Here is a 27,475-nt window from a genome sequence, read left to right on the forward strand (position 1 = left end):
TGCAAACCCTAGAGATAAGCAGAATCGACTCGCTCTATCGTACCACCGACCACGGTGTGCCGAGATATGTATTATGTATGACCTGGGGCTCTGACAGCATGCCCGCGCGCAACAGTATAACCCTAGACAGTCTTGAACGCAACGACGCGACTCTTGACAACCTCCTCGTCTTCCTCGATATCCAACTCTCTCAGTTCGCCGGAGCGGACATCATAAATCAGCCCGTGAACTTGCAGACCTCGCTCATGCATGGCGTCGAGGACGACCGGATTAGCGAGCAGCTGTTTGACGCCCTGACGGACATTCAATTCGACCATTTTCAGGCCCTGGTTAAACTCGTCGAGGCTGTTCAGTAGCTGCAAATTCTCCTGGCGAATGGCCCGCAGCGGCATCAGCCAAGTGTCGATCAAGCCGAGCCTCTTGTTGTCGAGAGCGGCGGCAATACCACCGCACATGGTATGGCCGCAGATGATGATGTGCTTGACCTGCAAGTATTGGACGGCATACTGGATGACGGACAGCGAGTTGATGTCGGTGTTGACGAGAATGTTGGCAATGTTGCGGTGGCAGAAGATCTCACCGGGCTTGAGGCCGAGGATGGTGGTCTCCGGGCATCGCGAATCAGCGCATCCGACCCAAAGGATCTGTGGAGACTGGCCTAATTGAGTACCACAAGTATGGTGTCAGTGAGAGTGACCTCGAATGGTTTCGGAGGAGGGCATCATGATCCATCCGTCCTCAGGCGTTCAAGTCCTTTCAGAAGGTACTAAACTACTACTAACCTCTGCTCATGGACTCGAAGAGTGCCGGGTCCGTCTCGGCCAGCGAGCGCCGCCATAAGCTGTTGTTGTTGAACGCTCGCGCGTAAGCATCGTCGGGAGGTAGATTCGCTGCTAGTTGTCAGATCCGCTGGTTAGCCTGGGCCCTTTCGAATAATCGGTCAACGTCCCAGGAGAAAAATGGGCGACAGGTGGGAGCTGATCTCAACCAGTGGCCATCCAAGATCTCGGTTCAAGGCTGGGTGGCTGTCACGTGGCCCCAGTGGAAGTGAAGAGAGCTCTGTTGCATGGCGGTGAACGAACCTGATGGCATCGTGTCTATGTCTGCTGACTGTCTATTGTTTTCTATGTCGGCTGGACTCGAGGACTCGTCTTCGGCAGGTTCACGTTGCGAGGTCAAGGAGTGCTTGGAGCAATAAGGTCGACAGCTTAAGAAGGCAGCAGAAGGTGAGATTGCTAACGATAAAGGTGGTTGTGGTGGGACGAGGATCCTGGCTGGGGACGATCTTTGGTGGTGCAGGCGGGAGATCCGGATCCCTGGCCGCCCAAGTCGTAGAGATGAGGATGATGAGCTTCGAGTTTGAAGGAGAGTTTGTTTCGAACAGATGAGGCTTGAAGGAGTCGGAGTGAGATTCAGATTCAGACGTCGCAGCAACGAGGATGGACAGCGCATGTGTAACGGCGGCGGCATGACGTGCTTATGTCCCTCGAGGGGAAGGGAAAGAGCATCACAGCCTCTATGTATGAGGAAGCCAGGATGGCTGCGTGTGGCCGTGGTGTCGACTCAACAACATTTTTTTCGGCATGGTTGTTTTTTTGGTGATGCAAGATCCGGGATTGGAGCACAGAGAGAGATGATAGCGCAGGATTCACAGATTTCCGCGGCGCAGGCTAAGAGCTAGTCGGTCTTGTGGGTAACGTTTAACCGTGTTAGGCATAGCACCCCGCCCGGAAAGTGTTGGATTGCTGGGCTCCGTAGGCTCCCTAGGCCTTGGGAGACTTGGAAGGTGGCCCATGGGGCGCCAGAGACGTCACCGGTGGGCACCCTTTACTACCTGGGTCCCAGGTATCCATCACCGTCGTTTCTTTTTTGGGGACCTCCTTAGGCTCTTCTAAGCCTAGGGAGCCCCCGTTGCTCTCCATTCTTCTTCGACTCATTGCAAGACAAACACCTAAAATTTCATCCCGTTGGCACCGTTCATTGGTCCTCGTCAACCTCATCTCTGTCCACGTCTACTGTATCATGCAGACGTGGGATCTTCTTCTGCCGGTCCTTACGGGTCCTGCGGAACATCAGGAACATCGCCCTTGATTGCGATCTCGTTGTCTTCTTTATTCTTGACCAGACAGAACATGGCGACGAATTTGAAGTCAAGACGACGGTCCTAGCTACTACGATTGATCCTACTCTACAAATGGCTCCTGAAGCCTCGGTTCGCGGACGCCTCCACCTCCTTCTCACTCCAGTCTAATACGACTGCTTGTAAGCCTGCTGCTGCTGCAAGGATTTATGCCTCTGCTTTCTGGCTCCTGTGTGGAATATGCGTCCGTCCTTCGGATCGTGCATATTCAACCAGCTTCGATGTTACTCCAAACGCAGTCTGGCAACAGGATGGCAGGCAAGGGCAGAGACCTGTGGGTCACCTCGTGGTCACATATCTCATCTCCAAGAGTCTACCGATACAAGAGTAGGTACTATAGGCGACCTGTCATACCCTCCTATCCCGAGTACTCGATGACTACGGACCTGGCCTGTGGCTCAACGGCTGCAATGAAAGCAAGCTTCTTCCTTGGCCAGTACCACGCTCCCATCAAGGAATATGGGAAGGGCCCTTCTTAGCAATAGCTCATACCGATCGAAATGTCTGCGGTCAGTGCTGCACGCGCACACGACGCGTTATCGTCTTCAAAAGCCATGTCGCCACGAGGTCGAGTGCATGATACACCCTGCGCTTGTGGTATCTGCCAAAGAAAGTGTGCATGCGATTATCAGTCCACATCCCAGTATTGGCTTTATGACCGAGGGTACTTAAGTACGTGCCCACGGTCCAGAACAACACGCATGACCTACAGCTCCATGACCTAGGAGAGCAGTGATGCACTGCCCCACCGATACTCTAGTCCATGGTGAGACTAGAGTAAGGTCGTACATGAGGGCAAAGCGCAGAAACATGTTCGAAGAGCCATGCCGAAGGAGGTAGGCTCGTGAGATTCTTCGATCCTGGTAATACTGCTGGCAGGCACTCAGATCTGAGTCAACTCCCGATCAGCCTCCGCCGACCTCTCTTCGTCTGCCCCGATCCCGTTATTGTCAATGACTCCCCACCATTTCTCCCAGAGGCCTTTGGTAACTAGAGTGGTTGGGTCCATTTCCGTCTTACTTTGCAAGTACTCACAGACCGCATTGTCAGCATCCCCCTCCGGGTCATAATATAGTATTCCTGGCACACTTGCAGGAGCACAATACATCTGCCACGACCGGTAAGTGGGAGGCAACAGGTCGCTTGGGTGGACGACGTTTCTGTCCCAGCATTTGACCTCCGGAGCAGAGGCCTTGTTTCTCCTCTCTGCAGCCTCATTCACAGCCATATTGATGGTGCCGGACACGAATGAGGCTTGTTGCTTCACCCAGGCCCGTGGAATCCTTTTTTTCTCGTACAGGTCAGTCGCTTCAGGCAGGCTGATCATACCACGAACGACTTCGCCGATGACGGTGCCGAGGAAAGCGCCGTCTTCCATAGCGGTTGCCGCCCCTTGCGCCTAGAGAGACGTGTCAATGATGTTCATCCAAGTGGCTCACTGGATCATACCATGTGGTTCTGCATACAGTGAGCTGCATCGCCAAGTAGGACGACATTTTTGTGTTCATTCGACCATGTCTTCATCGGAGGTAACACAAGCAACGGCCATTTTTGTGTGTAATTGACCAGCTCGAGGATCTCACGAGCGATAGGGTTCCAGTCCCTGTATAGCTTGCGAAATTCGCCGAGCTCCATGACTTCGGGGACTTTCACAATATGGTCCATCTGGAAAAGTGTTACGACATTTAACTCGGTGCCTGCCGTCAATGGGTACAGCAAGATGTAACCGTTCGGACCGATCCAACCGTCCATGCTGTTTCTCAGGAGTTGCCTTGCCTCTGGTACCTTGGCAAAGACTTCTTCGTAGGAGAGGATTCCACGGAATGCAGCAACTGTCGATGCAGCTTGCGGAACCACACCTGGGAACAATGCATGCCGAATGGTGGACTTGATACCATCAGATCCAACTAGCAGGTCAAATGTATGCTCGACACCTTGGGTTGTTGTGACTGTGACAGAGTCATTGGAGTGCTTAAGTATCTCAACCCGCGACCCGACAATCAACTCGACACCGTGGCGGCGGGCGCATTCGGTGAGTCCTGCATGCAAATGGTCTCTTCGGACGAGCCTGTTACGAGGCGTGAGCGAGATTTCTGCCCCAAGCTCCTTGCGTTTCCCAAGCCCCATATCTTTTGGACGTGTTGCCAGAAAGCCCAGAGTTCAGACCTACCAGTGGGGGAATCCTGCCTGTCTTGCGCCCACTTTTGGATCGAAACGCGCTATCAACTGGTTGTCGGCGCTCCAGGTATTGATCTCATCGACCAGGACGAGGTTCCTCCCAATGAGCTCGTCCACTCCCCACCGGATAAGGAGACGAGAGACGTTCGGAAAGACTTGGATTCCAGCTCCAATCTCACCCAACTCTTTGGCAGCCTCCAGCAAGGTGACTCTTGCTCCTGCTCGGACAATTGCGATGGCCGCAGCCAGGCCACCCATTCCTCCTCCGCATATCCCGACGTGCAATTTTGGAGGCCCCTTCATGCCTTGAATCGGTTCTGCTATAAGTGGCGATGAAGAGGGCCTTTTTGACCAGAATGCACCCAGACAAACAAGAAGACCTTGTAGCCCTCTTGCGTTCGCTGTAACAGACTCTCTGTCTGACCCAGACTGACAACTCATCTTTGAACCACCCAGATGATGGATGATCGGCTTCTCCTTCCAATGATTTCTCTGCACGGCGTCCCCGGGAAGAATGTCGAATGCGGGGAAATGGTGATCGCCTGGGACATCCACAAAGGCTGAAGACAAAAGCCTCGGCTGACTCGCGCCGGTCGAGATGCGGACGTCCAATCTAGGTAGGTTGGGCTACTTAGTAGCCGGATACTTGTTGGACCGTATTCTGCGCGCTCAGTCATGATATCAGTCTTCCACGTCTTCTGGTATGGCCGCGGAGTTGGAATGGACATTGGAGCAACAATCTGACGCCCATCTGCCATAGATCTCTCACTGAACACGCTCTTTCTCTGCCGTCCAAACCACGGTTACCGAGGTCCAAGTGAAGAGACACATTGTTGCCGCCCTGCTCCCAGAGATGTTACGGCATATGGAACACCATCTCATTCTGCTTAATTATTTTGCAATACTGGAAGTCTTAAGGCTGCTGCAAGACGAACTGGCTGGTTGGGTTGGAGTCCATGCACCCTGTGTATTTCTGGTAGACATGTCCAAGGGAGCGTTCTCGTGACGACTTGCCTCGCTGGGCGCATCGAACAAAGGACAAAGCTCGTTCGGTCGACGTCGCTCTTCAGCTTCGTGCTGGGTCGCATATCATCACGTGAAGATAGATTTCAGCCTTGCGCAGCCGATAGCGGACGAGGTGCGACAGATAGATTACTAATCCGATATACCCCATTGTCAATTTTTGCTCCGGATCAATCTTTGACGAATCCCTGATGTGTTCCTTGGGCGCCAGATGACATCGAACCCACGAGCATGAGCATGGGCATGAACATCATGCCTAGGCTCATCCATTCGCGAAGCATTCCGAAAGGGCCCATGAAACGCCTGCCGAGAAACCACCAACAACCACTCGAGCGACGTCCCTGGTCTCGCCGAAGCTTTTGCACTTCTGTCCCCTCCTCCATGGCCGCTAGCGGCAAAGACTGGGACGCGGCGCAGTACCTGAAGTTCGAGCGCGAGCGTACACGGCCCTCATTAGACCTTCTATCGCAAGTGCCGCTCGCGAATCCGAAACGTGTTCTCGACCTGGGCTGTGGACCTGGCAACTCGACGGCGGTGCTCCTCCGCCGGTTCCCAAATGCCCAGATCACGGGCATAGATTCATCACCGGATATGATCGGAAAAGCGAAGAAGACACTTCCCGGGATTGAATTCCGACTGGAGGATCTGACTTCGGTCAAAGACACCGAGGACGCGGACCTGCTCTTTTCAAACGCGGTGTACCAATGGCTGCCGTATGAGAAACGGCTCCAGATCTTCAGCGATCTGATCAAAAGCCAAAAGACAGGCGGTGTCTTTGCTTTCCAGGTCCCAGATAACATGTTGGAGCCTTCGCACGTTGCCATGCGGTCGGTCGCTGAGGAAGGTCCTTGGTCGGAGATGTTCAAGCGACATCCACCAGCACGCAAGCCGTTTCAATCCCCCCAAGAAATCTATGACCGTCTAAAGCCCCTCTGCTCGGACGTCAATATCTGGCATACCTCCTACTACCATATCCTCGACGGGCACGAAGCGATCGTGGAATGGGTCAAGGCGACCGGTCTGAGACCCTTCCTTGACCCTCTCTCGGCCTCCGAAAGGGAGGAGTTTCTTGCAGCCTACCTCAAGCGCATCCAGGAAGTGTATCCTCCGCTGCATGATGGGAAGGTCTGCTTGCGATTTCCGCGTCTTTTCGTCGTCGCTGTTCGAGCGTGAAGCCATTCAAATTTCATCTCAAAACCCCAATGTCTGGGAGTCGCCAATCGAATCTGGACCTTCAGCAGCAATGTTAGCAGGCGAGAGACCCTCGGTGATTTCAAGAGATACGTGTACTGTGACCAAGAGAAAGGAAAGCGCGTCCACAGTCCCAACACAGCAATATCACATGACCATACGTTCCTTGGCGAGGCTGTGAATTCACTGTGTTACTATGCGGTACCTTAAAGGGTTATTGATTATAAGACCGAATTCCTGTCAGCATTGACCAGCCTCGGCCTCTAACTAACCACAAGTCGACACCACCACCGGGGTGGAGTGGTTAGTATAAGCTCTGCACAACTGGTGTCCATGCCTCATCAGAGAGCGGTTGGACTCGAAAACGGGTGCTCGGAAGAACCTTAGCCACAGACCATGGAGGGTAACATCTCTGTACAGGGTGAGGTTTCGCTCCCTTGGACCTCAGTAGCCTGATCAACTGCTGGGCTTTAAGGATAAGTTTTTGCCTTTTTGTTGTTTGCCTATCCCGAATATTGGGTGCCTGAGTCTTGTGCGACTCTCAATGTGGGAGTCATGGTGCGGCATGCCTTGGCATCAGCCGTTCATTCACTGTTGCTGGAGGGTGCCAGCAGAGAGAATCGAATCTACGAGGGCGACTGTCTTCAAGGAGCCTTTTCCCGGCTGAATTCCACCGTGGCTGCGCGCCGTCAGTCGAAAATGATATTGGTGATGGATGGAAATCGAAGGAAGATAGCTTTAGACCAAGTTGGAGACATATACCCGCACCTATTGCTGAGAGACGACCTCTTTGGAACTTGCCGACTGCTCGACCATGACCGTCTATCGGTTTGCGACTGTTCTCAGACTCTACCTAGATACTAATTATAAGAGTGTCCTAGTACTACCTTCCTGCACTCGTCTCAGGCGTAGGAACTAGGAGTGAAGAAACCCTTCCATATCCTGACAAAGTTGCAGGATAGGATACAGGTTAGAATGCAACAGAGTAACGTTTGGGATCTTATGTTTCGCTGCGCTCTTGGGCATTTCCATCATATACCGCACGGGACATCTTCTCCTATACGATATACTGCTTTTACTTCGAAACAACCGATCATACCTGGACCACCGCAACACATTTCCTGAATTCCGATAGATTTGTTTCAGGATTCTTCCCTGGACGGAAGTGATTCGAGGCTGACAACTACCTGTTGACTTAGTAAAAGCAGGAGATTGCGACCCTCTCTTCACGGGAAACGAAAACTACACTCGTCCCCGCCCGCTCCCCCCTCCCACCTTCAGGTGTCCAAGTTGACCACTTTTGAAAGAGCAAAAGAGAACCAGTACCGGGGTGTTGCGGGCAACTTGAAGAGGAAATTGTATCTACAGTAATCCACTTGTGGGGACTATAGTGTCCTTAGCATGGCAACCGGGGGATTCGGTCCGGCCCGTCAACGAGGCTGACTACTATCCGGCTCTGTGACCGTCTTTATTCAGTCTCCATCGTCCTCGGGTTGGACGATACACGGGTTGTGAAGACATTCCTTCGCAACTCTCGACCTGGGGTGTGCAGGGGCATGAACGAGAACGCGAGTACTATGAGGATAATCAACAGACTGCTGGGAAACGGGCACAATCAAGCCTAGGGCATTTTCTTGTGTGAAGTGAGTTCATGTGCTAGTTTCACGAACCGAGCGGCGCCCATGAAAAGTGTCTGCCACTAATGGACTGAACTTAAGATGATGCTCCCCTTGCCGTCCCTATTATAGCCGTGTTTCTCTCTCCACGCTTTTTGGTTGATAGCATAGCTCTTAGCTGGTGGGATGCCGAAGACGAACTGCAGCAAAGCGAAGTTTGGCGACGATTTCAGCGTCATGTTCAAGAGAAGCGTTGTCGCTTCCGTAGCAGCCTTCTTCTGCTCTGTCACCCTCCCCCCAAAGAACTTGTCCCACCATGACAATATTTTCCAGCCGTGCAGCACAATCTCCGTAAAAGACTAAAACGATCCTTGAATGCTCCCTAGGGTGACGGGGAAAGGAGGGGACAGAGATATCCCAGCGCCCAGGGCGGGTCTCCGTGGTCCCTACTCCAGATCAAGTCCCTGAAGCCGCAAAGGGGCGACTCCGGACGAGGATCGACCCTCCAGATCCTCATGATATTGGGATTCCTCGTCAAGGCAGGAAACTCGGTGGTTGCCCACACGCTCTCCGGCCGCCAAATGGTCCCGCCGGGCATGAAAACATACGCATCGGGGTTGACGGCCGCGACGGCAGCGGCCTGGCAGTAACACAGGTGGAGGATTGTGATCGGGTCGTCTGTAGGTCGGAGTGCGGGATTCGCGGCTCTGACCTGGTCGGCGTTTTCGAGGATGTGCTGATCCTGCGCGAGACGCCAGTATGTGTTGACACCGTCGAAGATGGAGTAGCCGCTCACACCGCTGGCTGCTAACATGCCCAGGATCAGACCCGCGGTGTAGTCGCGCTCTGCTACGGTGGCCACAGGCATGTTGTTGTAGAACCACACCGAGTTCTGTGCCGTGGCTCTTCCTCCGTCCAGGGAGTCATGGTACCGATCGACCAGGTCGTACAGGCTGGGAAGGCGGTGGTCGCAGTCCCACTGAAAGGTATGGATGTCCCAGACACATTGGCGTCGCTGTAATCGGACCGTAGAGTTCGGGTTGCCTGACTGTTCTGCCGGGGACGAGGACTCTGGGATGGTAGTGCGCTGGGCTGTGTATATTGACGATATGAGGCTGGTGTTTGGCGCTTCTGTTGAATAGGCAGGCGTAGAAGACGTTAGGAAGAATCTCCGGTCATTGTTCTCTGTTCATAAGTAAAGCGTCAGCAGTGGTGTGGTTCAATCACATCTTTAGATCGATAGTGTGTCCTACCGTACTGGCCATTGTGACGATGGGTGGCAAACGGTTCTCCATGGTCGTCTTGTATGGATTCGCTCTTGGACCGCCGCACTTGAGCAGTCTCACCCAGGTAGAAGAGTAACTGGAGCAGAAAAACGGCCTTTGCGAAAGACGGCATGGTGGAAATGACGATTCACAATGGTAGGTCTTCTGACGAGGTTGGTCTTCTGAACGAGGTAGTCAGTCATCACAATCCTTTTGGAGTGAGCTGGCCATTCTATCATACTATGAGCAGACTTTTGTGGCGAGACGACTGTAAAACATTGGTGAGCACCACATTCAAGGCATTGTGACATGAATCTACCACAAACAGAAGGTGACCGACCCATGGCGGCTGCCGCGTGAACAACTTCAGACAAATAGTAGTGTCAGCCTTGGCCCTTGATACATTTCAACGAGACCTTGAAGAACATGCTAAACATCACCGATGTTCATGGATGGTCCCACTGCACATTGCATTTCCGTCTACTTACAAGAATGCTGCGGTAATGCTTTCATCACCTATGAGCCAATGTTTGTACTCTTGGACAATTACACCTGACGACGATAGTCGTTGCCAGTCACGTATTCAGTAATCTCGTAACATGATACCATCCAAAGTCCGAATAACGATCTGGTTCAACGAGCGTCAAGTTGTCAACGTAATCGCCATTGTGAGGAGGCATTGCTGTACTTGATTCAAGGCCACAAACCAAAGGGATTCAAGGCCACAGACCAAAAGGAATCCAAGCCTGTAGGAACATCGTTTCAGGTACCACAAAATCTTCTTCGATGTGCTGCAGGGCAAAACTTGAACGTCTCTTTTCCCCCGAGGCTTACGGACCCCGTAGCATGAGTGGATGAGACTTGACTGTCACTATAAGCAATCCCCATTCCAACGGTTAACATCGTAGTACCAGGAGCCATCGATTTCAATTATCGCGGATCCAGGTCACGGCAACTTGGGGATCATCCGATACCTGTAGTAAGTAGGCTGTAGCTCTGCCATCAGGCTTCAGGGTGAGGCCGATGTGTCTCCTACCATATCTCCCCATCTCCCCATCGCCCCAGCCAGCCAACATGCAACCTCCTGCGATGAAGTAGTCTGTAGATATGGCAACGAGTCGTCAATCAGTGAGGCTTCAGACGGGCCTGAAATTCCGCAGCTGATTGGTCAAGCGCTTGATATAGAAGGTATTGTTGAAACCTGGCCCAGGCTTCGCTCAGGCATCATGAGATAGGACCACGGTCCCGGTGGTGGGTGGCCCCAGAGACTGAAGTTACATCAAGTCATCAATGTCGCGTAGTGTGGCAATAGATGGTCGTCCGCTCATCTCACCTCATATCTTGTATCTCATATCTCATATCTTGTCCTCTCCGAGTGCAAAGCGATTTGATTGAATGAAAAGGTTTTACTGGCGTGCGAAACAGTGATCCTTCAGAATTGTGGTGATGAATCTCAGCCCATGGCCCCCCGGGAAAAGGTGAGTGGATCTACGTACTTGAGGTGCTATCTCCCGATGCGATGCAGCTTGACCTGATTAGGTGCAATACCCAGCAATGACCCCACATTAGACTCGCCAAGACGGTCGATGCGGGAGTGTCTCATTGGCCAGCCTTGCGCACATCCGTAGTTGTTTTCAACGGTCCCACCTGACTCCTTGGGCTTTTCGCGATTTGCAGCGGCCAGATAGCACTAAACGTCGTGGATGCCTCGATATCAGGAATTGTGCCAGATGTCCATAAAGAAGGGGAGCGGGTGTTGTGTGGCCAATCAATCCTTCTTATCTGGTGTCTGGCGTCGTCCCGTCGCCTGATAAGCCTCGTGAGTCCATCCCCGTCACGTCAAAGGGTTGCTTATCTCCAAAGTGGAAATCGATAAAGGTCACCTCAACAGCAGCACCCTCCTAGTATACTGCATAATAGATGTCATGCCAGTATAGAAAGACTGGTCGAGAGCCACGCCGAAGATCTTGCACTCTCTCCCTTTCTCTCCTGACCTTTACCAATTTCAATCAAAGTCTGGCCTGATTTGACTGGAGGCGTGTCTTTTCCTTCTTCTTTTCCAGCCAGTCAGTCTGTCTGTCATCGGGACCGTCCTGACTCCTGATCGGATAGCAAGCAAACAGCCAAGACGGCGACGACGACGACGACGAAACAAGGCCAAACATTGCCATAATGGCTCAGTTCACCAGCGACCACGATGGAGATGACATCGTCTATGCTCCCGGCACCATCACCTTGGAAGACTGTAAGAACCCATACATGACAGCCATTCCATCCTATTCCCCCTCCATGGTTCTTTGTTTTGTGAGGATATATGTATCACAGATGTTTCGGCTAACCTCTGGGCTGTCTCACAAAGTACAGCGGTCGCGGAACACGGTTATCCTGCACCCGGTTCCGACGAGCGATCCCAACGATCCGCTGAACTGGTCGACGTGGCGGAAGAGCCTCAACTTCACGCTGTGTCGTTCTATGTGCTGATGACGTTCGTCCAGCTGGACGTTGGCTTCACGGCCTAGGAGGCCTACGAGACCGAGTTGGGCTTCTCGGTCGACATCCTCAACGACGCGGCAGCAGTCAACTATGCGGCTCTGGGCGTCGGCTGTATCTTCCTGATTCCGCTGGTCCACAAGTACGGCCGGCGGCCGCTGTACCTGTTCAGCACGGCCTTCCAACTTACCTTGCCGCCTGCATCTGGTCAGCAAAGACCGAAACCCGCGGCGACCTGATCGGGAGCAATTTGATCTCCGGCATCGGCGGCGCCGTCAGCGAGACGATCGTGCAGATCACGATTGCCGACCTATTCTTCGTGCATCACCACGCCGCAATGAACGCCTTGTATGTGCTCGTCACCTCCATCGGCGCCTTCCTCGGACCCGTGGCTGCCGGATACGTGGTCGACAGCCAAGGATGGCGATGGATGTTTTGGTGGTGTGTCATCTTCTTCGCCGTCACTCTGGTCCTGGTCATCTTCTTCTTCGAGGAGTCCAAATACGTCGCCGTTCTGCAAGGGCATGCAACGACAGATCACTCTACCCAGCTGGCATCGACACAACATATCCTAAAAGAAGATGACAAAGCAACAGAAGACAGCCTGACGGAAGACCGGCAAAACTGAAGCCCATAGATGCCAAACAAGCAGAAAGTGCCCATTCGGTCGAGCAGCGGTCTGAGATCCATGTTGACGCCACCATCAAAATGAAGACATACCGTGAGCGTCTGGCCCTCGTCACCACAACAAGAGGCTCCATTCTGCGCGACTTCTACCAGCCTGTGATCCTCCTGTTCAGCTTCCCGGCCATCACTTATGCCGCCATAACGTATGGCAGTCTTCTCGCGGGGTTTGCCCTGATGACTTCGGTCCAAGCAACGTATCTCTTCTATCCGCCCTACAACTTCTCCGCTGCCGGCGTCGGCTTGATGAACGTTGCTCCCTTTGTCGGCACCATTCCCGTAACCTTCTTCGCAGGATATCTGGACGACAAATCAATCATGTGGTTGGCCAGCCGTAACGGTGGGTGTTTAGGGGATGACATTGACGATAAAGATGAGAATTGGCTAGGTGAGAACGCAGCGAGAGGTTCATCACCGGTCGTCGAGGACAGACTTTGATCGTGTTGCCATCCAATCCTAGAAGAGGATGCAATCTCGGTTCTTCGCAACGACAGCCGGTTGCCCGTTGCCAGCCTGGGTTTCCTGCCAGCTTTGATCACCAGGCGATTCGTTCGACACGCGAAACCCAAGCGTGAACATCTCTCACAGCTATCAACATCTTGCGAAGGCCGGACGCACTTCCCCTTGATGCTATGGCATCGATCGCATGGTCTCATCTTCAAAGTTGAACGAGGAGAGACACCCGAACGCCTTGATCGACTCTTGAATATTCGCTCTACCTAGTGTACCATGTACTAGTATCTAGAACGAACATCCCGGCCCTTTCCATGCCAACACCATGGCCTCACCTTGCAGAGGCTCCATCTTCATCAACTTCCCGTAGAACTGGACTCCGCTGTCCCTCGCGTGGCCGATAATACACATAGTCCTGCGCAGATACGGCATGCTATCCTCGACACATTCCTGGACGCAGCTGATGAGCCATTTCCCCAGCCCCTGACCCTGCCATTCAGGCTGGATGTAGACATCGGTCAAGTAGAAGAAGGTGACGCGGTCGGTGACTCCGCGTGCAAAGCCTATCAGAGAGGACTCTGGGTCTGGATCCGGATCCGATCTCGAAGACGACGGCCTGTCATCGGGCCCTTGGTTTTGGCGAGCAGAAGATTCTGTTCTCACAGACGTGGCGATCTCATGCAGCGTCTCGGCCGGGTCGACGATGCCTGAGGTGGAGAAGACGCCCTCTTCTCCTGCTTCGGTGTCCGTCGTGCGACTCCGAGGCGGCAATGGCGTCGGCGAATACAGGCCAAAGCTTAACGAGTTGGCCAGCATTTCTCCCATGGCTTGTTCGGGTAGCGGGCTTGCCCAGTACATCTCCTTCGAGGCGAATGCTTTGTTCAGAGCCGGGATGGGGATGAGTGATGGGTCCGTGGAGATCAGGAAGCCGTCGCGGGTCCAGGTCCATGTTCTGGACTGTGCCGTGGTAGATGCACCCTGTGACATTGCAAGGCTGTAGATGAATTGACTATCAATCGCGCTGGCCTGTAAGACGCGTAGCTGTCTTGTAGATGATCTCTAGTAACCGGACACAGGCACAATTGTAGGATACCTCTTGTTTGGTTATATGGAAGACAGACAGCCGCGAGATACGCCCTACGTCATGCGTCTGTGAGTCACAAACTACCTACCTAAGATATGTGTCAAGATACAGAGGATACCTTGACTCTGTCTGGTATAAAGACCTATTCCATTCGATACGGCATCTAACCGGACACCGCCGCCCCCCCACCACCGTTACAATATACCGGAAGCCATATTGAGCCCGTTGGAGGACTCGGAGTGCGTGGATGGACCCATCCCGGAGTGGCAGTTACTAAACCATCGTACATTCATACACCACCTATTAATCCACCCGAGCGTCTATCAAGGTATAATTTATATAATTTATATAATAAACAAGCAATCTCCAGCTCGCTGGCATTTACAAATCAAGTTTCCCTGAATCAGGGGCCAGTGGCGCCGTCCCTCCAAACTTCTTGCCAGCAGGGCCGAAGTAGGACTTGAACAACTTCATCAGATCCTTGTCCACCAATTGCATATGCTCGCCCGCCAGGGTCAAGAAGTCCAGAGCACCCTTCTCATCCAACTTCTTCAATCCAATCCAGTCTTCCTTGTAGATGGGCCGGTCCCTCAGCTTGGTGACCGAGTTCGATGTCATGTTGACTTCATCGAACCAGCCACTGTCCTTCGGGATGACGGTCCGGTCGTCACCAAACACAATCATGACAAACTTGTCCAGTTTCGCCAGGTTCTCGGCATATGTCGCATTCTTGACCTTGCGCTCGTTGTTGATGTCGGCGAGGAAATTGGAATGCTCCAGATACTTGTCGTATTCGTTCAGGTCGCGATAGTACTGAGCGGGCACGAGTCTCGACTGGATGAAATCCGACCACACGGTGCTGCTCTTCAACAGGGCATTGGCCCCCTGACAGAGCCAATCCGAGGTCCCGCTACACTTCTGGAACTCGGCGATGCCGTTGTGCTGACTTCCGAAGGTGAGCAGAGATCGGATCTTGGGCGCCCAGCTGCCACATCTCTGCACATACCCTCTCAAGAACTGCCCGCCTTGACTGAATCCGATGGCGTCGATCGCCGGCGCCGTGCGCAGGATGTTGTCCTCGGCCAGCAAGTGGCAGACGGTCTCGATCTGCTGGCTGACATTGCCGAAGAAGGACGCTTGTCGATCCGCCGACCCGCGCGTACCAGTCACCGAGATAATGTAGGTATATGTACCAGGATGGACCATGTCCACCAGTTCCGCAATCTCCTGCAGTCCCGCCGCGTCGGCGGAGTCTCCAAGGCCATGCCAGATCACGACTGGTAGAGGCTGATCATCGGCGTCTTCCCCATCCGGCTGTGCTGCATTGGCATGCTTGGGGGCCAACCTTGTAACTTGGACCGTTGGACCCTCCACCACCTCTTCGACAAGATCTGCGAATGGTATATGTTCCGCAGCGACTTCAGCCAAGACTTCGATTTCCCCCAGCGCAGCCTCGTGGCAGATGCAGGGCCTTGAGCCCGCTGATGTGGACGGACCCGTTACTCCATCTCCAACGGCTTCGTCGATCCGTTTGGGGCAAATGATAGAAGAATCTGGAGATTGTGGGGGACTCGCGAAGACGTCGGCTTCGGGAAGGATGACAAAGGAGAGGATGGTGGCTGGAAGCGACAACAGCAGCACAAGTTGGTTCAGCTGCATGGTCGTGGATTTGGAAATGTGAGTACTTTCTGCGAGTACACAACAATTAGATATAATCCCGGTTGATCGAAGGCCAGCTTCGCTGCGAATCAGATACACGCTTAGAACTGGAACTGGAAGGCGACGTGATGCGATCGGATGCCGCCGGCTGGAGTGAGTTGGACAAGTAAGGAGGGCCCCTAGGCCCCCGAGGCCACCGGAGAAAGTCGAACCGAACTCCGAACGCCAAGGCTGCAGTCCCCGGATCTTGGCAGGGACGAGACCCTCGATTTCGTCATTGCCAGTCATTAATTGCAGTGTTCATTAGTATTGCTGCGAGGTAGAGTCCAACTACTAGTATGGCCCTCATATCAGGGGAAGGATACTGTCGCTAGCAGTATAGGAAGGGTGCAAGTAGACAAGAAGAATCTGTTCTTTCTCATAAAACATATTATAAACAATACTACCGGAATTCTCTTCCCCAACGGTCATGGGTATCGCTTGAATCGACCATCTGCCTCCCAGTTTTTCTTATAAACGCCTCATGTCTCATGATGGGTATACCAAAAATCCAGCAGAACACCATCCCTACCCCAGCAGGCCTAGACCATCTTCTTCCGCGACCAGGACGCGCGCCTTCTTCAAATCCTGCGTCCATTTCCTCGTCACATGGAGCCACATTTGTCTTTCATCGGACCGTTTCTCTTCCACGTACTCTTCGAGCGTTGGCTTCGTTTGACAATCCTCCCAAGTCCTTCCATCTTTGACCAACATCTCTTCGGTCAGGTGAGGGTATTCGGCGACAGCGGCCGCCATGGCTGCCTTGTCGGCCTTCACGCGCGCTTCCTCAAGCTGACAGGGAGGACAGGGGTGATCTTGGTGGGGCAGAAAACTCGGCAGATTCATGTAGTGGGGTGTAGGATAGTGCGACGACGACGAGCATGAGAACGAGAATCCCTTTGACATCGATGTCTGTGTCCGGTTGAAATTTCGACCAAAGTCGCCGCACTCGGGAGGTTGGCGCGCAACGCCAGGGAGAGGGGCCATGGCCACCTTCTCCATCCTGGAGACAGGAGAAGGAGGCGTGATGACCGACGAAGTCGAAGAGTTGGAATCTAAACTTCCAGCGGATGAACATGATGGTCCTCTGGGAGGGACCGGTCTTGTCGACGAGCTGACCCGGCTCTGGCAGTTGTAGCATTTATATGGTTGTTGCGGCAATCTCACTCCAGTGGTCTTTATTAGCGGGCACGGGGTGGATTTGCAGATGTCGAAGCCCATGAGCACGCCATGTCCGCAGCAAAATCGAAGAACGTGAGCCTTGCACATTTTGACGTGTACACTGGGTTCCCAACCGTCCCTGCGACAAAGGTGTGGGTAGCAGTGCTATTGCCGTGCGCGATGACCGTAAGACCGAGGATAGAACAAATATGATTCGGAATCCATATGACTATTGCGCCATTTTCGGTGAAGTATAGCGAGACAGCTATAATGCTTCAAAGGTCCCTTTCGCGTGATACTGGCCGACGTGAAACTGGAGGTGGGGCACGGAGGAGGATTGTGCGCCCGGGGTAGCGAGCCAAGGCGCCGTGTTCTGGCAAAGGAAGAAGCGAGCGGTTGCCGTTCCCCAGGCTTCAGAGTAGCGGAGGATGCAAGATTCGTAGGACAGGTGCCGGCGCAGGCTGTCGTGTACAGACGTTGTACCGTGGCTGTTGGAGGAGGGAAGGACAAGAAAGTCGGCGTTCAGGCATCGACGGAGGAGGATCGAGTACTTAGGACATCCAGTTATCGACCGGTGATTGATTAAGGGGTCCACATCGACGAACACTGGTCAGGAACTAAAATGATGCACGGAGAGAGCGAGTGGTCCATCGCTCTCCAACGTGAATGATCGGGCGGATATTAATTCTGAGCAGCGACTACTCTGTAGAGTGGCAAGTTGAGGGCCGCTGAACCAGGAGGACAATGTATCATCACTCGAAACAAGGACACGAAGGAACTCGGCTCGAATGTATACCCCAGGGCAAAGAGACGGAAAAGCGCAGAAACAAGCAATGCGGGTGACGATGGAGAGTGGGCATGATCAAAGGACAAAAGCCATACTGCGTACCACGATACGACGCATTTTTTAGTTTAGTACTAACCTATCTTAGTAACTTAAGTACCAAGTAGTAGGTGCGCGTAGTAGTACCTACCTTAGTGAGGGCGTTGAGTTTGGCGGAGGAGAGAAGTACGCACTGTACTAGTATGGCAGAGTTAAAAAAGGGAAGGACTTGACAAGAGTGGGATGTGGTTGTCGGCCAGTAGCAGAGCACGTCCTACGACTACTAGGACGGTAGTGGTACAGAGTACAAGTCGCTAGTATCCACGGCAGTTTGGAGCCTGAGGCCTGCACCTGCAATCTGCAACCTGCAACCTGCAGTGCCGTTCGTCCCTTGATAAAGTACCTCAATATATTTTTTTTCATTCTGCATCATGATTATTGAGCCTCCCACGAGTTCGTCGCCCTCCTCATCCTTGCAGCCGCCCCGATGTAGTGGTTGCTGCGAACGAGCCCTTCGCCGATAAGCTCGCTTCGTGCTGCGCTCCACTGGAAGCTCAGAGGATCTCCCATTTACCGGTGTCATATCCACATCCTTCCTCCGACTGACTGTTGCCCCTCCGTCATTTCACTCCGCTTCTCCTGGAGTCTGCAATCGTGGGTGGCTGGCAAGCGCAGCAGCAGAACGGAGCCGAGAGCATTGCGAACCGTGCGAGCGAACGATGCGATGCGATGCGAACACCGCCGAACAAAGTCCCTCTACTACTACAGAGTAGCCCTGTCGACCTCGATCCAATCAATCAATCAGTCGGTCGAACTCGTTACCCGTTCAAACTACTAGTACCCTGCGGCACTGTTAATTTCCACGACTTTGCACGCAATCCACTCCGAGGGTAGAGATTGTGTGCTTGTCATCTCATAGTAACATTATTTCCACATCTTGGCTCTTCCAGAAACTGCGGACTCTCTGATCACTACTCGAACGGGCGCCGCTAATTCCCGATTGCTGCAGAGAATGCATTAAACCCCAGAATTGCCATGTCTGGAGTGCCGCCGGACTACAGCATGACGGAAACGAAGCCTACGACCGAGGATGGCTTTGGCCGGCACAAGCGGCCATATCTCGCAAGCTGGATGCGCAAAGAAACGACTTGACACCTTGCCCGGACAAGTCGGCAGCATAACACGGCCATCTCCACCACCGCCACATGCTTTCGGGTGGATATCATCAGCACAACCCGCCAGTTTGGCTCTGATGACCAATTAGAAATGACGGCATGTTCACGAATACGTATAGCCGGTCTCGCCGAGATAAGATCCGGCATGTTTCCGTCGCCAGTCTTACTCACAGTCGCACACAGATACGAGAGTTGAGTAGCCTGGATGGTGCTCCATCTCGCCGAGCATGGTTCTAGCCTCGCAAGACGGTGCGCTTCTCTGTAGTTTCTGCAGTCTGATAACTGATAAGCAAGCACCGCTCCAACGGTTTCTGGCGATCCTTCTGGAAGCCTCATGATACCCGGCGATGAGCAAATAATTGATAAGGGTAGTCTCGTCTATCAGGACCGACTCTTCAATTCACTGTGCTAGACATCGACAAGAATGTCGCCTCAAAGACTCCGGCGACGGATTCGACCAAGGAGCTTGACTAACCGGCAGGCCCTGCTATGGTCTTCTGCCACTATTGCAACCATCGTGGCCATCTTGGTTGGCGCCCTTCTTGGTGTCATCGGGTTTGTCACCCATGTTGTAGTACATGGTGATGCTTTGAATCTGGAGGACGCTGTCCTGGTGAGGAGGGCCGACCGACCAACCTAGTGACACCGGTATCAGCTTCATTTGATCGGCTCAGATAGGTGAATAGAAATGCACCTCTGTCTCCATTTGCCCAGTTGTTCCATACCCAAGGTCCCGGCTGGTTGGGAACGTTCGTGGAGTAGTTCTGTTGCAACTCGCCGTCAACATAGAATGCGGTGTAGGCCGAGGTCCAATCAATGCGATATTCATGCACCTCACCCGTACAATTCGACGGAGCTGGGCCTGTTCCTCGCGTTGTAGGCGCCGTGCTTGGGTCGGCAGCCTGGTTCGAGTACCACAACGGGTTCAGCTTGCCATTGTTCGATAGGGCATTCGGGTCGGTCAGGTATTCGATGTCGATCTCCTGACAGTCGGATTTGTAAAAGAAAAGACCTGACCATTTAACACACCAACAGCAGAAGGGGGGTTCCAGATCGATGTCGTACCGTGACATGTTCCCGGCACTTGGCTGAAGATGGCATTGGTCCGCACACTGGCATAGAGGATGTTTTGTTCAACCGTGGTGACTTCGGCGCAATTCACCGCATTGTCAGGATCGTGATCAGGGTCTTGCTGTCCCGGAACCGTCAAGGTAAGGACCCCGTCCCTGATAGCAACATTGTTGGGGTCGTAGCGCACATTGTACGGGACTGGTGCAGGCCCACTCATCTCTCGATGTCTGCAGATGTAGTTGCTCTTCACCAAGCCGGCAGGTACATCGTCCTGATCAAAGGTGTATATTGCTCGATTATTAAAGCTGCCAACTCCTTCTACTACCCATCTGTCGTCAACTTCCCGCACATCTCTTGCTCCCACCTTCGCTGCATACAGGACGGGTGGAGTGGCTACTTCGCGACACAGGTGAAGGTGGTTTTCATGAGATGACATGTCTTGACTCGACTCGAAGGGCTGGTGCTCTGTACTATATCAGTTCAGACTGTGGCGTTCTTGTCACCAGAGCATGTACTAGTGCACTGCTTGATGCGAGGTAGGGTCAAAAAAGAGTTGGTCGAGATTCTTACCCACAATTGCCCGCATACAATGTTCCGAGTGCATCAAGGGCATAGATTTCGGCAGTTGGAACTACTGTCATACTAGGGTAGACGGTGGTTGGATGAGTATGAGATGAAGTCGTCGTGATGTAGTGTGAGGGCAAGAACGAAATAAGCCATACGCACAGCCGAAGCCCAAATGCGTTCGGTAACAATGCTGACCACTGTTCCATGCGTCTTGCACCACTTCAAGGTGTGGTGCGCAGGAGCGTAAATTTGACGATTGTGGGACAAATAGCCTGGAAATCCGGGCAGGAGACTTGGTGGCGGCTTCCGTCCGAAAGAGAAAGCCAGCAGTTTCCCTTAAGCCTCGAGTTTGGGGGCCTTCAAAGTGCACATTGGCACACTGTCCGAGTCGCAATCGAGTTGGTCTTCGCTGGCAACTTACCAGGTACAGGCAGTTGTAACGGAAAGTGCCATGCTGGGCATCGGCGCCGAGGAGCAACATACCACTGCAGGCACTAACACACAACACTGCAGCTCTCACTGATTTATTTGCCATTTCACCTCATATCCAAAGACTGTCTTTCGAAGTCTTTCGTCCCCAGGGTCGTTCTCAAACATGACCTTGTCCATTGTGCGTTCAAGGATTTTATTCACCACAAAGCCATCAGCACGAGCAATCTCAAAAAAGTTCAAGTCCTTTTCGAACAGCCAAGGCCGATATGGTGTGAAGAATACGAGTGCGACAGCCTCCGCAGACTTCCTCAGGCAATCACGAAGGGTGGCCAGAAGTTTCTGGTGCTCGGAATGGTTGAAGAGGATGTCGGCGAGAATCAGAAGGTCAAAGCCATCCGCCTCCGGGCTGAGATAGGTTTTGAGCGGCTGCGCAGCGCTGCCCCAAAGAAAACCGGCTGCAACAATGTTGGATTTGTCTGCAAGCGCCGAGCAGTGCTCGATGTTGTGGCGGAGGTTCAAGATCAAATCCGGATCAGGATAGTCAGTCACCACCACTTTCTTTGCTCCAAGGATGGCGGCGACAAGGCTGGGAAGCCCAGCACCAGCGCCTAATTCAAGAGCAGTCTTGCCTTGGACGAGTTGCGCATTGTCCTCCAGATATTGCGCGATGACTTGACCAGCATTCCACAGCAGGTGGCCCTTGGGACTTGTTAGCATCGTGCAGACATTCCGGCGATCCACAGTTATAGCACACCCAAAGAGGACTATGGCCTACGAGCCGGAGAGAAAGCACTTGACCACTTTGAAGGGTGTACTTGGTAAAGGTGGCCGGCTTCTCTGGCTGATAGAAATCGGCGGGCTCCTGAAAGAGATCTAGCGAAAGAGGTGTGTCATCCTCATCACTGTGGTCCATCATGTTCTCAACTTGCCCACCAGGTCCGATCAGCCGTCCACCACGCAGTCTATCTCTGCTGGCTTCGATATCTTCCTGGCTGACCGTGAAGATGGAAGCTCTGCGCACTTTGACCTGACTCAAAGACGCGGTCACGGTGTGCACGGCGAGTTGAATTGCTTGGCACAAGGAAATATTGTCTCACGTGATGAGGCGCTGTTCAAACTTTTGAAGATGGTTATTACCGGCCAGCCACAGGTGGGAGATGTTTCTGGTATCGTTAGGCCATTACCTGAACATCAGATCATCCCCATTGCGCATGACTTCAGACACTCTAATGCTGGTGTGGTTGAGGCGATCGTCAGCATCGTCATAGCCCATGTCTGCTGTCTCGATACTTTTTCTGCCGCAGTGCAGATTGTTGTTTGCAGATTGTTGTTAGCAGATTTTATCCCAGTAGGCCGGGGTATTTCCGTGTAACAAATACCACCTGCATCATCCGGGTCAGGCTTGAGAAGTTCCAGATTGTTACTAATCTAAAGGTACCACTAGGCCTTCTAAGCCCTGTGTACAGAGTAGAGTGGGCCAACTCGGTATAATGTCGGCGTACCACCGGCTTTGCAGGTAAAATCTCTCCGCTTTCACCCGTGTTTCGTGGGTACCAAATACCGAGCGGTACATGTCCATACCGATCAACTGCCAACACCTCCCAGCCGACCTCTGTACTGTGGTATCGCCATGATACCTTACCTTCCTTTGTGCCTCCATTTTCCTCGCTTTCGCCGCGCCTCGCCATCTGCTGCGAAGTTTCCAATTTCTTCATCCTTTCTTCCACTACTACTACACTGCTTCTACCTCGTCTATACACCAAGAGATACTCACCATCAAACCACCTTCATCCATCCATCCTTCCTCTCTTTTGTGCAGCAAAAGCCCCAGACGTAGAATACGGGGACCCCGCCGACCGCCTCATCTCATCCCGTCCCCTCGACCCAATCGAATGCGCCCCGCACGCGCCTCCAGGCTTCCATACCACATCTCCCTCTCGCAGGCCCAGGGACTCCCCCACGAATCTTGCAGCCACTGATCCAGTCCTGCTTTGCATCGCCCACCTCTTCCGAAACGTAAAAGCGCTTCTGCTCTTGCAAGCACCTCGGCTTCCTGCTTGGGTGGTCAGACACTGCTCGGAATTCAAAACAACAACCCACAGGTGCTTGGATTTCCCCAAGCCGGCAAGTGGTCAATACTCTCCAACTTTTGCACCATCTGCGCCCCGGCCTTGCTTGCGGCGAGATCTGAAGTCATCCTTCCCTTTGTTTCCGACAGCTCGTATCTCCTACTACTACGCAGTCATTCCCCAGGCAGCGGGCGCCCACAATCATCCTCTCCGCCAGCCTCACCGTGCCATCGCCCTCCTACCGACCATCTTCGTTGCACCCAACGCAGCCATCACTCGCCGCCACCCTCACGCAGTGAAAAGAAACGTTTAGAGGAGCCGCCTTGCTCAGCGGCTGCCTCTTTCATCATACAAATCCCAGTCGCAGAGCACGGGTTACAAAATGAGCAGCTATCCTCGCAGGAGCGCCCGGATATCACATCTTCAACAAGAACAAGTCCAGCATAGCACTGCGACTCATTCGCCTATGTTTGCAAGCAACTTATCTCAATCCTCGAGTGCGTCAACAAGTTCTCATCCGAGTCCCGTTGCCGACGGTCTTCATCCTCCTCCGCCACCGCCGACCCCCCAGCCAGCGCATCCTCACCTTCAACTACCACCGCACCTTATGCCTTATTACCACCAACAGCAGCAGCAGCAGCAGACACAAATCCACGCACCGTTACCTTCACCTTCAGCAGCAGAAACAGAGCCCTTCTTCGGTCGTCCTCTCTCCCAACCTAATCCATACCTTTCGCAACAAATGAATTTCAACTACGCCAACCAGCAACGCCAGCAGCCGCAGCAGCCCTTCGGGAACCAGCAGCAGCCTCAAATGGCACAACAACATCAGTTACATCCTCATACAAACTCCATGTCGCAGGAGCATCCTGCTCACGGCCACTCTGGTATGAATCCGGGCCAATTGCCACCAAATTTTCTAGCCGAGGCTGCAAAACGTGCCCAGATGGCCTGCCTGATGCGAGATCTGGGGGATGTGTCTTTATGATAAAATGACAAGGTCGGAATTGGCAAGGACCATTCGAATGCGAGCAATCATGCCTTTCCTATATCTTCTCAGCAACCTGTCTGCGGGTGTACCTGGATGAATCAGCCGAGGAGAAATGCGTTGACATGTGATCGAGCACGGCAACCTTTACCAGACTTTATTATGCCAGAATCATCCGTCGAAGGCTATCATCCATCAACGAACATATCTGGAGTACCTCTAGCTCATCCACGATGTCCTTTGCCAAGGCAGTCGCCGAGAAGGCCCGATCACATCGCTCCACACCGTACCGAGAACACACCAGAGGTCCTTCACCTCAACGCCTCTTAACGACTCCATCTCTACTTAATATTTCCTTCTCCGGCGACTGTTTTCCACGTCGCTTTCCCGCTCAATTCAGCGTTTTTGTCGTTGTTGGGGCTCGCCCCGTCGCTGATACTTGCTGCTTTTGATCTTTTGCTTGGTTGAGATGCCATGATCCGTTTGTCTGTTTATCTAGAACATGGTTGGACTCATTGTCTAGACTTGGAAAGACCTAGGTTGGATTTAAAATTCGCAGGGTGAAAGCCGTTGTCATTGATTGAACTATGTTTCTGAGGATAATTCGTTGGAGCATTGCAGGTGTTGACTTGGGTTGAAGATGATGAAGCATTTTGTTGTGGAACTGCGCGGGCTTCAAAACTGGGTTGTCAAGGCGAATGCATTGCGTTGTCTCTCTTGATTTCCACATCACGACACGGAGGATTTAACATCAACGAACCAGAGCTTAATTGTTGGAATGGGCCTACATCCGACACTATTTGGCATATAGTGTTCTTGAGTCCATGACCTGTAACGGGTCTGAATGAATTATATGAATTGAATCCTGAGGTCTAACAAGATATGATATTTCGTTCTTGCGCTCGAGTATTCGCCGCAGCCTTGTTCGTAGGGCTTCTTCGATCCGTATCGGGTTCAGGTAGTGTATCTCAACCAGTATGATTCCCCCGTTTTGCTCCGAACAGATGACAAGGTCTCAGAATGATGGCGGGATCACCTTTCCACCTCCAGCTTGTGGTACACTGTCTATATCCTTCAAGGGTCTTGGTTGATCGACAAGCCAGGATCTCGAAAGAGACTGTCCGTACCTGCAAGCACTCTTTGCCGGCTGACCCCTTTCGTATTTCATTAGGCATTCAAGCAATCAAGCAATATAGTTAGTCCGTCAAACATAACACTTGCATTGCCCGGATCACTCCGAATCATTCCACTCGCTGTCCAAGAACTCAATGAAGCCTTCAACCACGGCCCTCCGCCCATGAACGTATCCCTGGCCATGGGCGATCCCTCCGCGCTGGATCTGGGTATATTTCCTCCTCAACCGCTGCAACAGCGGCTGCGACAGCACCAGTCCCGCAGGGACATGCAGCATGGTGTCGAACGTGGCGTCAGGATCGGCATCCGTATCCGCATCCCCCGCCGTCGCGGTCGGGATGGACAGCGAGATGTCTCCGCCGTCGCCTTGGGCAAGGGCCTCGCCCTGTTCGCGCGCTCGGGCGAGCACATGTCTCGCGACGTCCATGGTTGCGCTCTCGAGGATCTGCAGCGCGTCTGAAGCCGTTGCTTTGGGGAGGACTGTTGCGGCGTGGGGTTTGACCACGTAGGCAGTGGCGGCGTCAGATCTGAGGTTGTCTGTTTGGTCGTTCCGACCGACAGCCTTGGAAGAATTGGATGGAGATTGAGTCTGAGATTGTATCTGAGATTTTGGAATTTGAGACAACGCTTTCTTGCTTGTCGGTCGGGCGGGCGGTGGGAAGAGGGCTGTCCAGATCTCCCGTGTCGGCGGAGTCGGGTCGCTCGAGGGGATGGTGAACAGCGGTGTGTCCCAGCGCGAAAAGGGCGAAGGGGGCTCATATCGCATGGCTAGAGAGAGGAGCGTTGCTGGAGAATAGGGCGGTGATGAGGTCGGAGGGGGTGGGGTTAGATGAGCAGAAGGTAGTGGTGGTATTGCTTCTGTTTCTGTGGCTGGTGATGATGGTGGTGGTGATGGTGATAATTGTCCAGAAGAAGTCTGGATCCTTGATCTGGCCGAAACAGGAGTGTCGACGCCCTGCTTGTCGGTGATATACAGCGACTTCAGCGTCATAGTGTCGTCGAGCTTTGGTTTCGACGGCTCGTCTATTTGTGATCCTGGTCCGACTCCCTCTTCTCCTACATCGAGAGACGAAGACCGCGATCGAACCACCCGATCTCCATATATGGCCGTATGACTCTCCGGGACCAACTCGCCGAGCACATCTTTACCCTGTTTCCCCGGCTCTTGCTTCTCGATGGCCCCCGCAATCTTTTCGTCACTGTCACTGTCGTCACCTCTCAGCCGTCCACAGGCTTTCAACCGCTCTCTGTTCCACTGCTTACATTGCTCCTCCAGCGCGGCGACGTGGACGACGCAACACCTCGTCCCCGCGGCCTTGGCTTCACACCATAGCTGATACCGGTAGCCCTTGATATAGTTCAGGCCATCGGCGATCACGATGGTATCCTTCGACAACGCTCTCTTGATGGCGGAGAATTCTTCGGCCCGCGCGGTCTTTTCCTGCGCGGCGCTGCTGTAGATCTGGTCGCGGAGATTCTCTGAGGTTGAACGTCTGACGGAGTCGGGATCGCGGTTGTCGTTGTTGTAGGGTTCGTCGTCCGAGGAGGCGTGGTGCGAGGGCACGATCTGAACGCTTCTTTTCGAACGGGCTGCTGCTGGGTCTGATGCGATGAGGGAGTTCAGGTCGGCGGCGATCTGCTGCGCTCGGAATGTCTTGCCTGAGCTGGGGAGGCCCGTGATGATGATGAGCTACAGTGACAAAAGGACAAGGTCAATATCTGTAATAAAATGTTCTTGGGGTTCTCGGAAGGGCTGGTCTGACTTACTGGCATCACGGGTTCAAGTTGGGCAGGTGAAATACAAGACACTGCAGCCACTGTTGAGGGGGAAATTTGTTGCGGGGAATTCTATATCATGTCATTAATGCTAACTAATCATCACGAAAAGGTATGTAGGAAAAGCCTGCGCTGGCTCCCACGTTCCGACGTTCGGAGAAGCTCTATTTCTCTCCAAGACGGGGTGGTCAACTAGTCAACTGCAGTGGTCGCTAACAAAACTCCAGCTTGCGCCGCTTCGTCGACGCTCCACACAACCGACCCGGCTATCCTGTCCACTGTCCACTGTCAACCAGAATCCACTCAATTCGGGCGATGAAGCCGTGAGATGCTCAGTCGCTCTTCTCTGCTTCCTATCCTTCCGTTTCATCATTCAATAAGGGTCAGCTCTCTTCGAAAGCATCTGGCTGCGCTGCCCTCTGTCGTGAAAAGACATCATCTGCTGAGAGATTCGCCA

At 53.1% G+C, this 27,475-nt stretch overlaps 13 protein-coding genes across 13 annotated transcripts; 4 read left to right on the forward strand and 9 right to left on the reverse strand.

The window, feature by feature from the left end:
- Positions 1-122: 122 nt before the first annotated feature.
- Positions 123-722, reverse strand: A1O1_03807 (carbonic anhydrase; the record flags this gene model as incomplete). Its single annotated transcript, XM_007724707.1, has 2 exons — positions 123-658; positions 698-722. The coding sequence occupies 2 exons, from the start codon at positions 720-722 to the stop codon at positions 123-125; spliced, it is 561 nt and encodes a 186-aa protein (XP_007722897.1).
- Positions 723-3,023: 2,301 nt separating this feature from the next.
- A1O1_03808 (uncharacterized protein) lies at positions 3,024-4,576 on the reverse strand (the record flags this gene model as incomplete). Its single annotated transcript, XM_007724708.1, has 3 exons — positions 3,024-3,539; positions 3,590-4,208; positions 4,311-4,576. 3 exons carry the CDS (start codon positions 4,574-4,576, stop codon positions 3,024-3,026), a joined length of 1,401 nt encoding a protein of 466 aa, XP_007722898.1.
- A 1,146-nt stretch (positions 4,577-5,722) lies between these two features.
- Positions 5,723-6,514, forward strand: A1O1_03809 (trans-aconitate 2-methyltransferase; the record flags this gene model as incomplete). The annotated part of the gene is made up of 1 exon (XM_007724709.1): positions 5,723-6,514. The coding sequence occupies one exon, from the start codon at positions 5,723-5,725 to the stop codon at positions 6,512-6,514; it is 792 nt and encodes a 263-aa protein (XP_007722899.1).
- Positions 6,515-8,530: 2,016 nt separating this feature from the next.
- On the reverse strand, positions 8,531-9,546 carry A1O1_03810 (uncharacterized protein; the record flags this gene model as incomplete). Its single annotated transcript, XM_007724710.1, has 2 exons — positions 8,531-9,333; positions 9,402-9,546. The coding sequence occupies 2 exons, from the start codon at positions 9,544-9,546 to the stop codon at positions 8,531-8,533; spliced, it is 948 nt and encodes a 315-aa protein (XP_007722900.1).
- A 2,039-nt stretch (positions 9,547-11,585) lies between these two features.
- On the forward strand, positions 11,586-12,531 carry A1O1_03811 (uncharacterized protein; the record flags this gene model as incomplete). The annotated part of the gene is made up of 2 exons (XM_007724711.1): positions 11,586-11,658; positions 11,909-12,531. 2 exons carry the CDS (start codon positions 11,586-11,588, stop codon positions 12,529-12,531), a joined length of 696 nt encoding a protein of 231 aa, XP_007722901.1.
- Positions 12,532-12,611: 80 nt separating this feature from the next.
- Positions 12,612-13,025, forward strand: A1O1_03812 (uncharacterized protein; the record flags this gene model as incomplete). Its single annotated transcript, XM_007724712.1, has 1 exon — positions 12,612-13,025. One exon carries the CDS (start codon positions 12,612-12,614, stop codon positions 13,023-13,025), a length of 414 nt encoding a protein of 137 aa, XP_007722902.1.
- Positions 13,026-13,328: 303 nt separating this feature from the next.
- On the reverse strand, positions 13,329-14,027 carry A1O1_03813 (uncharacterized protein; the record flags this gene model as incomplete). Its single annotated transcript, XM_007724713.1, has 1 exon — positions 13,329-14,027. The coding sequence occupies one exon, from the start codon at positions 14,025-14,027 to the stop codon at positions 13,329-13,331; it is 699 nt and encodes a 232-aa protein (XP_007722903.1).
- A 478-nt stretch (positions 14,028-14,505) lies between these two features.
- A1O1_03814 (palmitoyl-protein thioesterase) lies at positions 14,506-15,783 on the reverse strand (the record flags this gene model as incomplete). Its single annotated transcript, XM_007724714.1, has 1 exon — positions 14,506-15,783. The coding sequence occupies one exon, from the start codon at positions 15,781-15,783 to the stop codon at positions 14,506-14,508; it is 1,278 nt and encodes a 425-aa protein (XP_007722904.1).
- Positions 15,784-16,350: 567 nt separating this feature from the next.
- A1O1_03815 (uncharacterized protein) lies at positions 16,351-16,824 on the reverse strand (the record flags this gene model as incomplete). The annotated part of the gene is made up of 1 exon (XM_007724715.1): positions 16,351-16,824. The coding sequence occupies one exon, from the start codon at positions 16,822-16,824 to the stop codon at positions 16,351-16,353; it is 474 nt and encodes a 157-aa protein (XP_007722905.1).
- A 2,644-nt stretch (positions 16,825-19,468) lies between these two features.
- Positions 19,469-20,269, reverse strand: A1O1_03816 (uncharacterized protein; the record flags this gene model as incomplete). The annotated part of the gene is made up of 3 exons (XM_007724716.1): positions 19,469-19,617; positions 19,676-19,993; positions 20,047-20,269. The coding sequence occupies 3 exons, from the start codon at positions 20,267-20,269 to the stop codon at positions 19,469-19,471; spliced, it is 690 nt and encodes a 229-aa protein (XP_007722906.1).
- An 866-nt stretch (positions 20,270-21,135) lies between these two features.
- On the reverse strand, positions 21,136-21,964 carry A1O1_03817 (uncharacterized protein; the record flags this gene model as incomplete). The annotated part of the gene is made up of 2 exons (XM_007724717.1): positions 21,136-21,750; positions 21,806-21,964. The coding sequence occupies 2 exons, from the start codon at positions 21,962-21,964 to the stop codon at positions 21,136-21,138; spliced, it is 774 nt and encodes a 257-aa protein (XP_007722907.1).
- Positions 21,965-23,502: 1,538 nt separating this feature from the next.
- On the forward strand, positions 23,503-24,108 carry A1O1_03818 (uncharacterized protein; the record flags this gene model as incomplete). The annotated part of the gene is made up of 1 exon (XM_007724718.1): positions 23,503-24,108. One exon carries the CDS (start codon positions 23,503-23,505, stop codon positions 24,106-24,108), a length of 606 nt encoding a protein of 201 aa, XP_007722908.1.
- Positions 24,109-25,339: 1,231 nt separating this feature from the next.
- Positions 25,340-27,015, reverse strand: A1O1_03819 (uncharacterized protein; the record flags this gene model as incomplete). The annotated part of the gene is made up of 2 exons (XM_007724719.1): positions 25,340-26,932; positions 27,010-27,015. 2 exons carry the CDS (start codon positions 27,013-27,015, stop codon positions 25,340-25,342), a joined length of 1,599 nt encoding a protein of 532 aa, XP_007722909.1.
- Between the last annotated feature and the right edge of the window lie 460 nt (positions 27,016-27,475).

This window comes from Capronia coronata (genome assembly GCF_000585585.1).
Source record: "Capronia coronata CBS 617.96 chromosome Unknown acBCG-supercont1.3, whole genome shotgun sequence".
NCBI lineage: Eukaryota > Fungi > Ascomycota > Eurotiomycetes > Chaetothyriales > Herpotrichiellaceae > Capronia > Capronia coronata.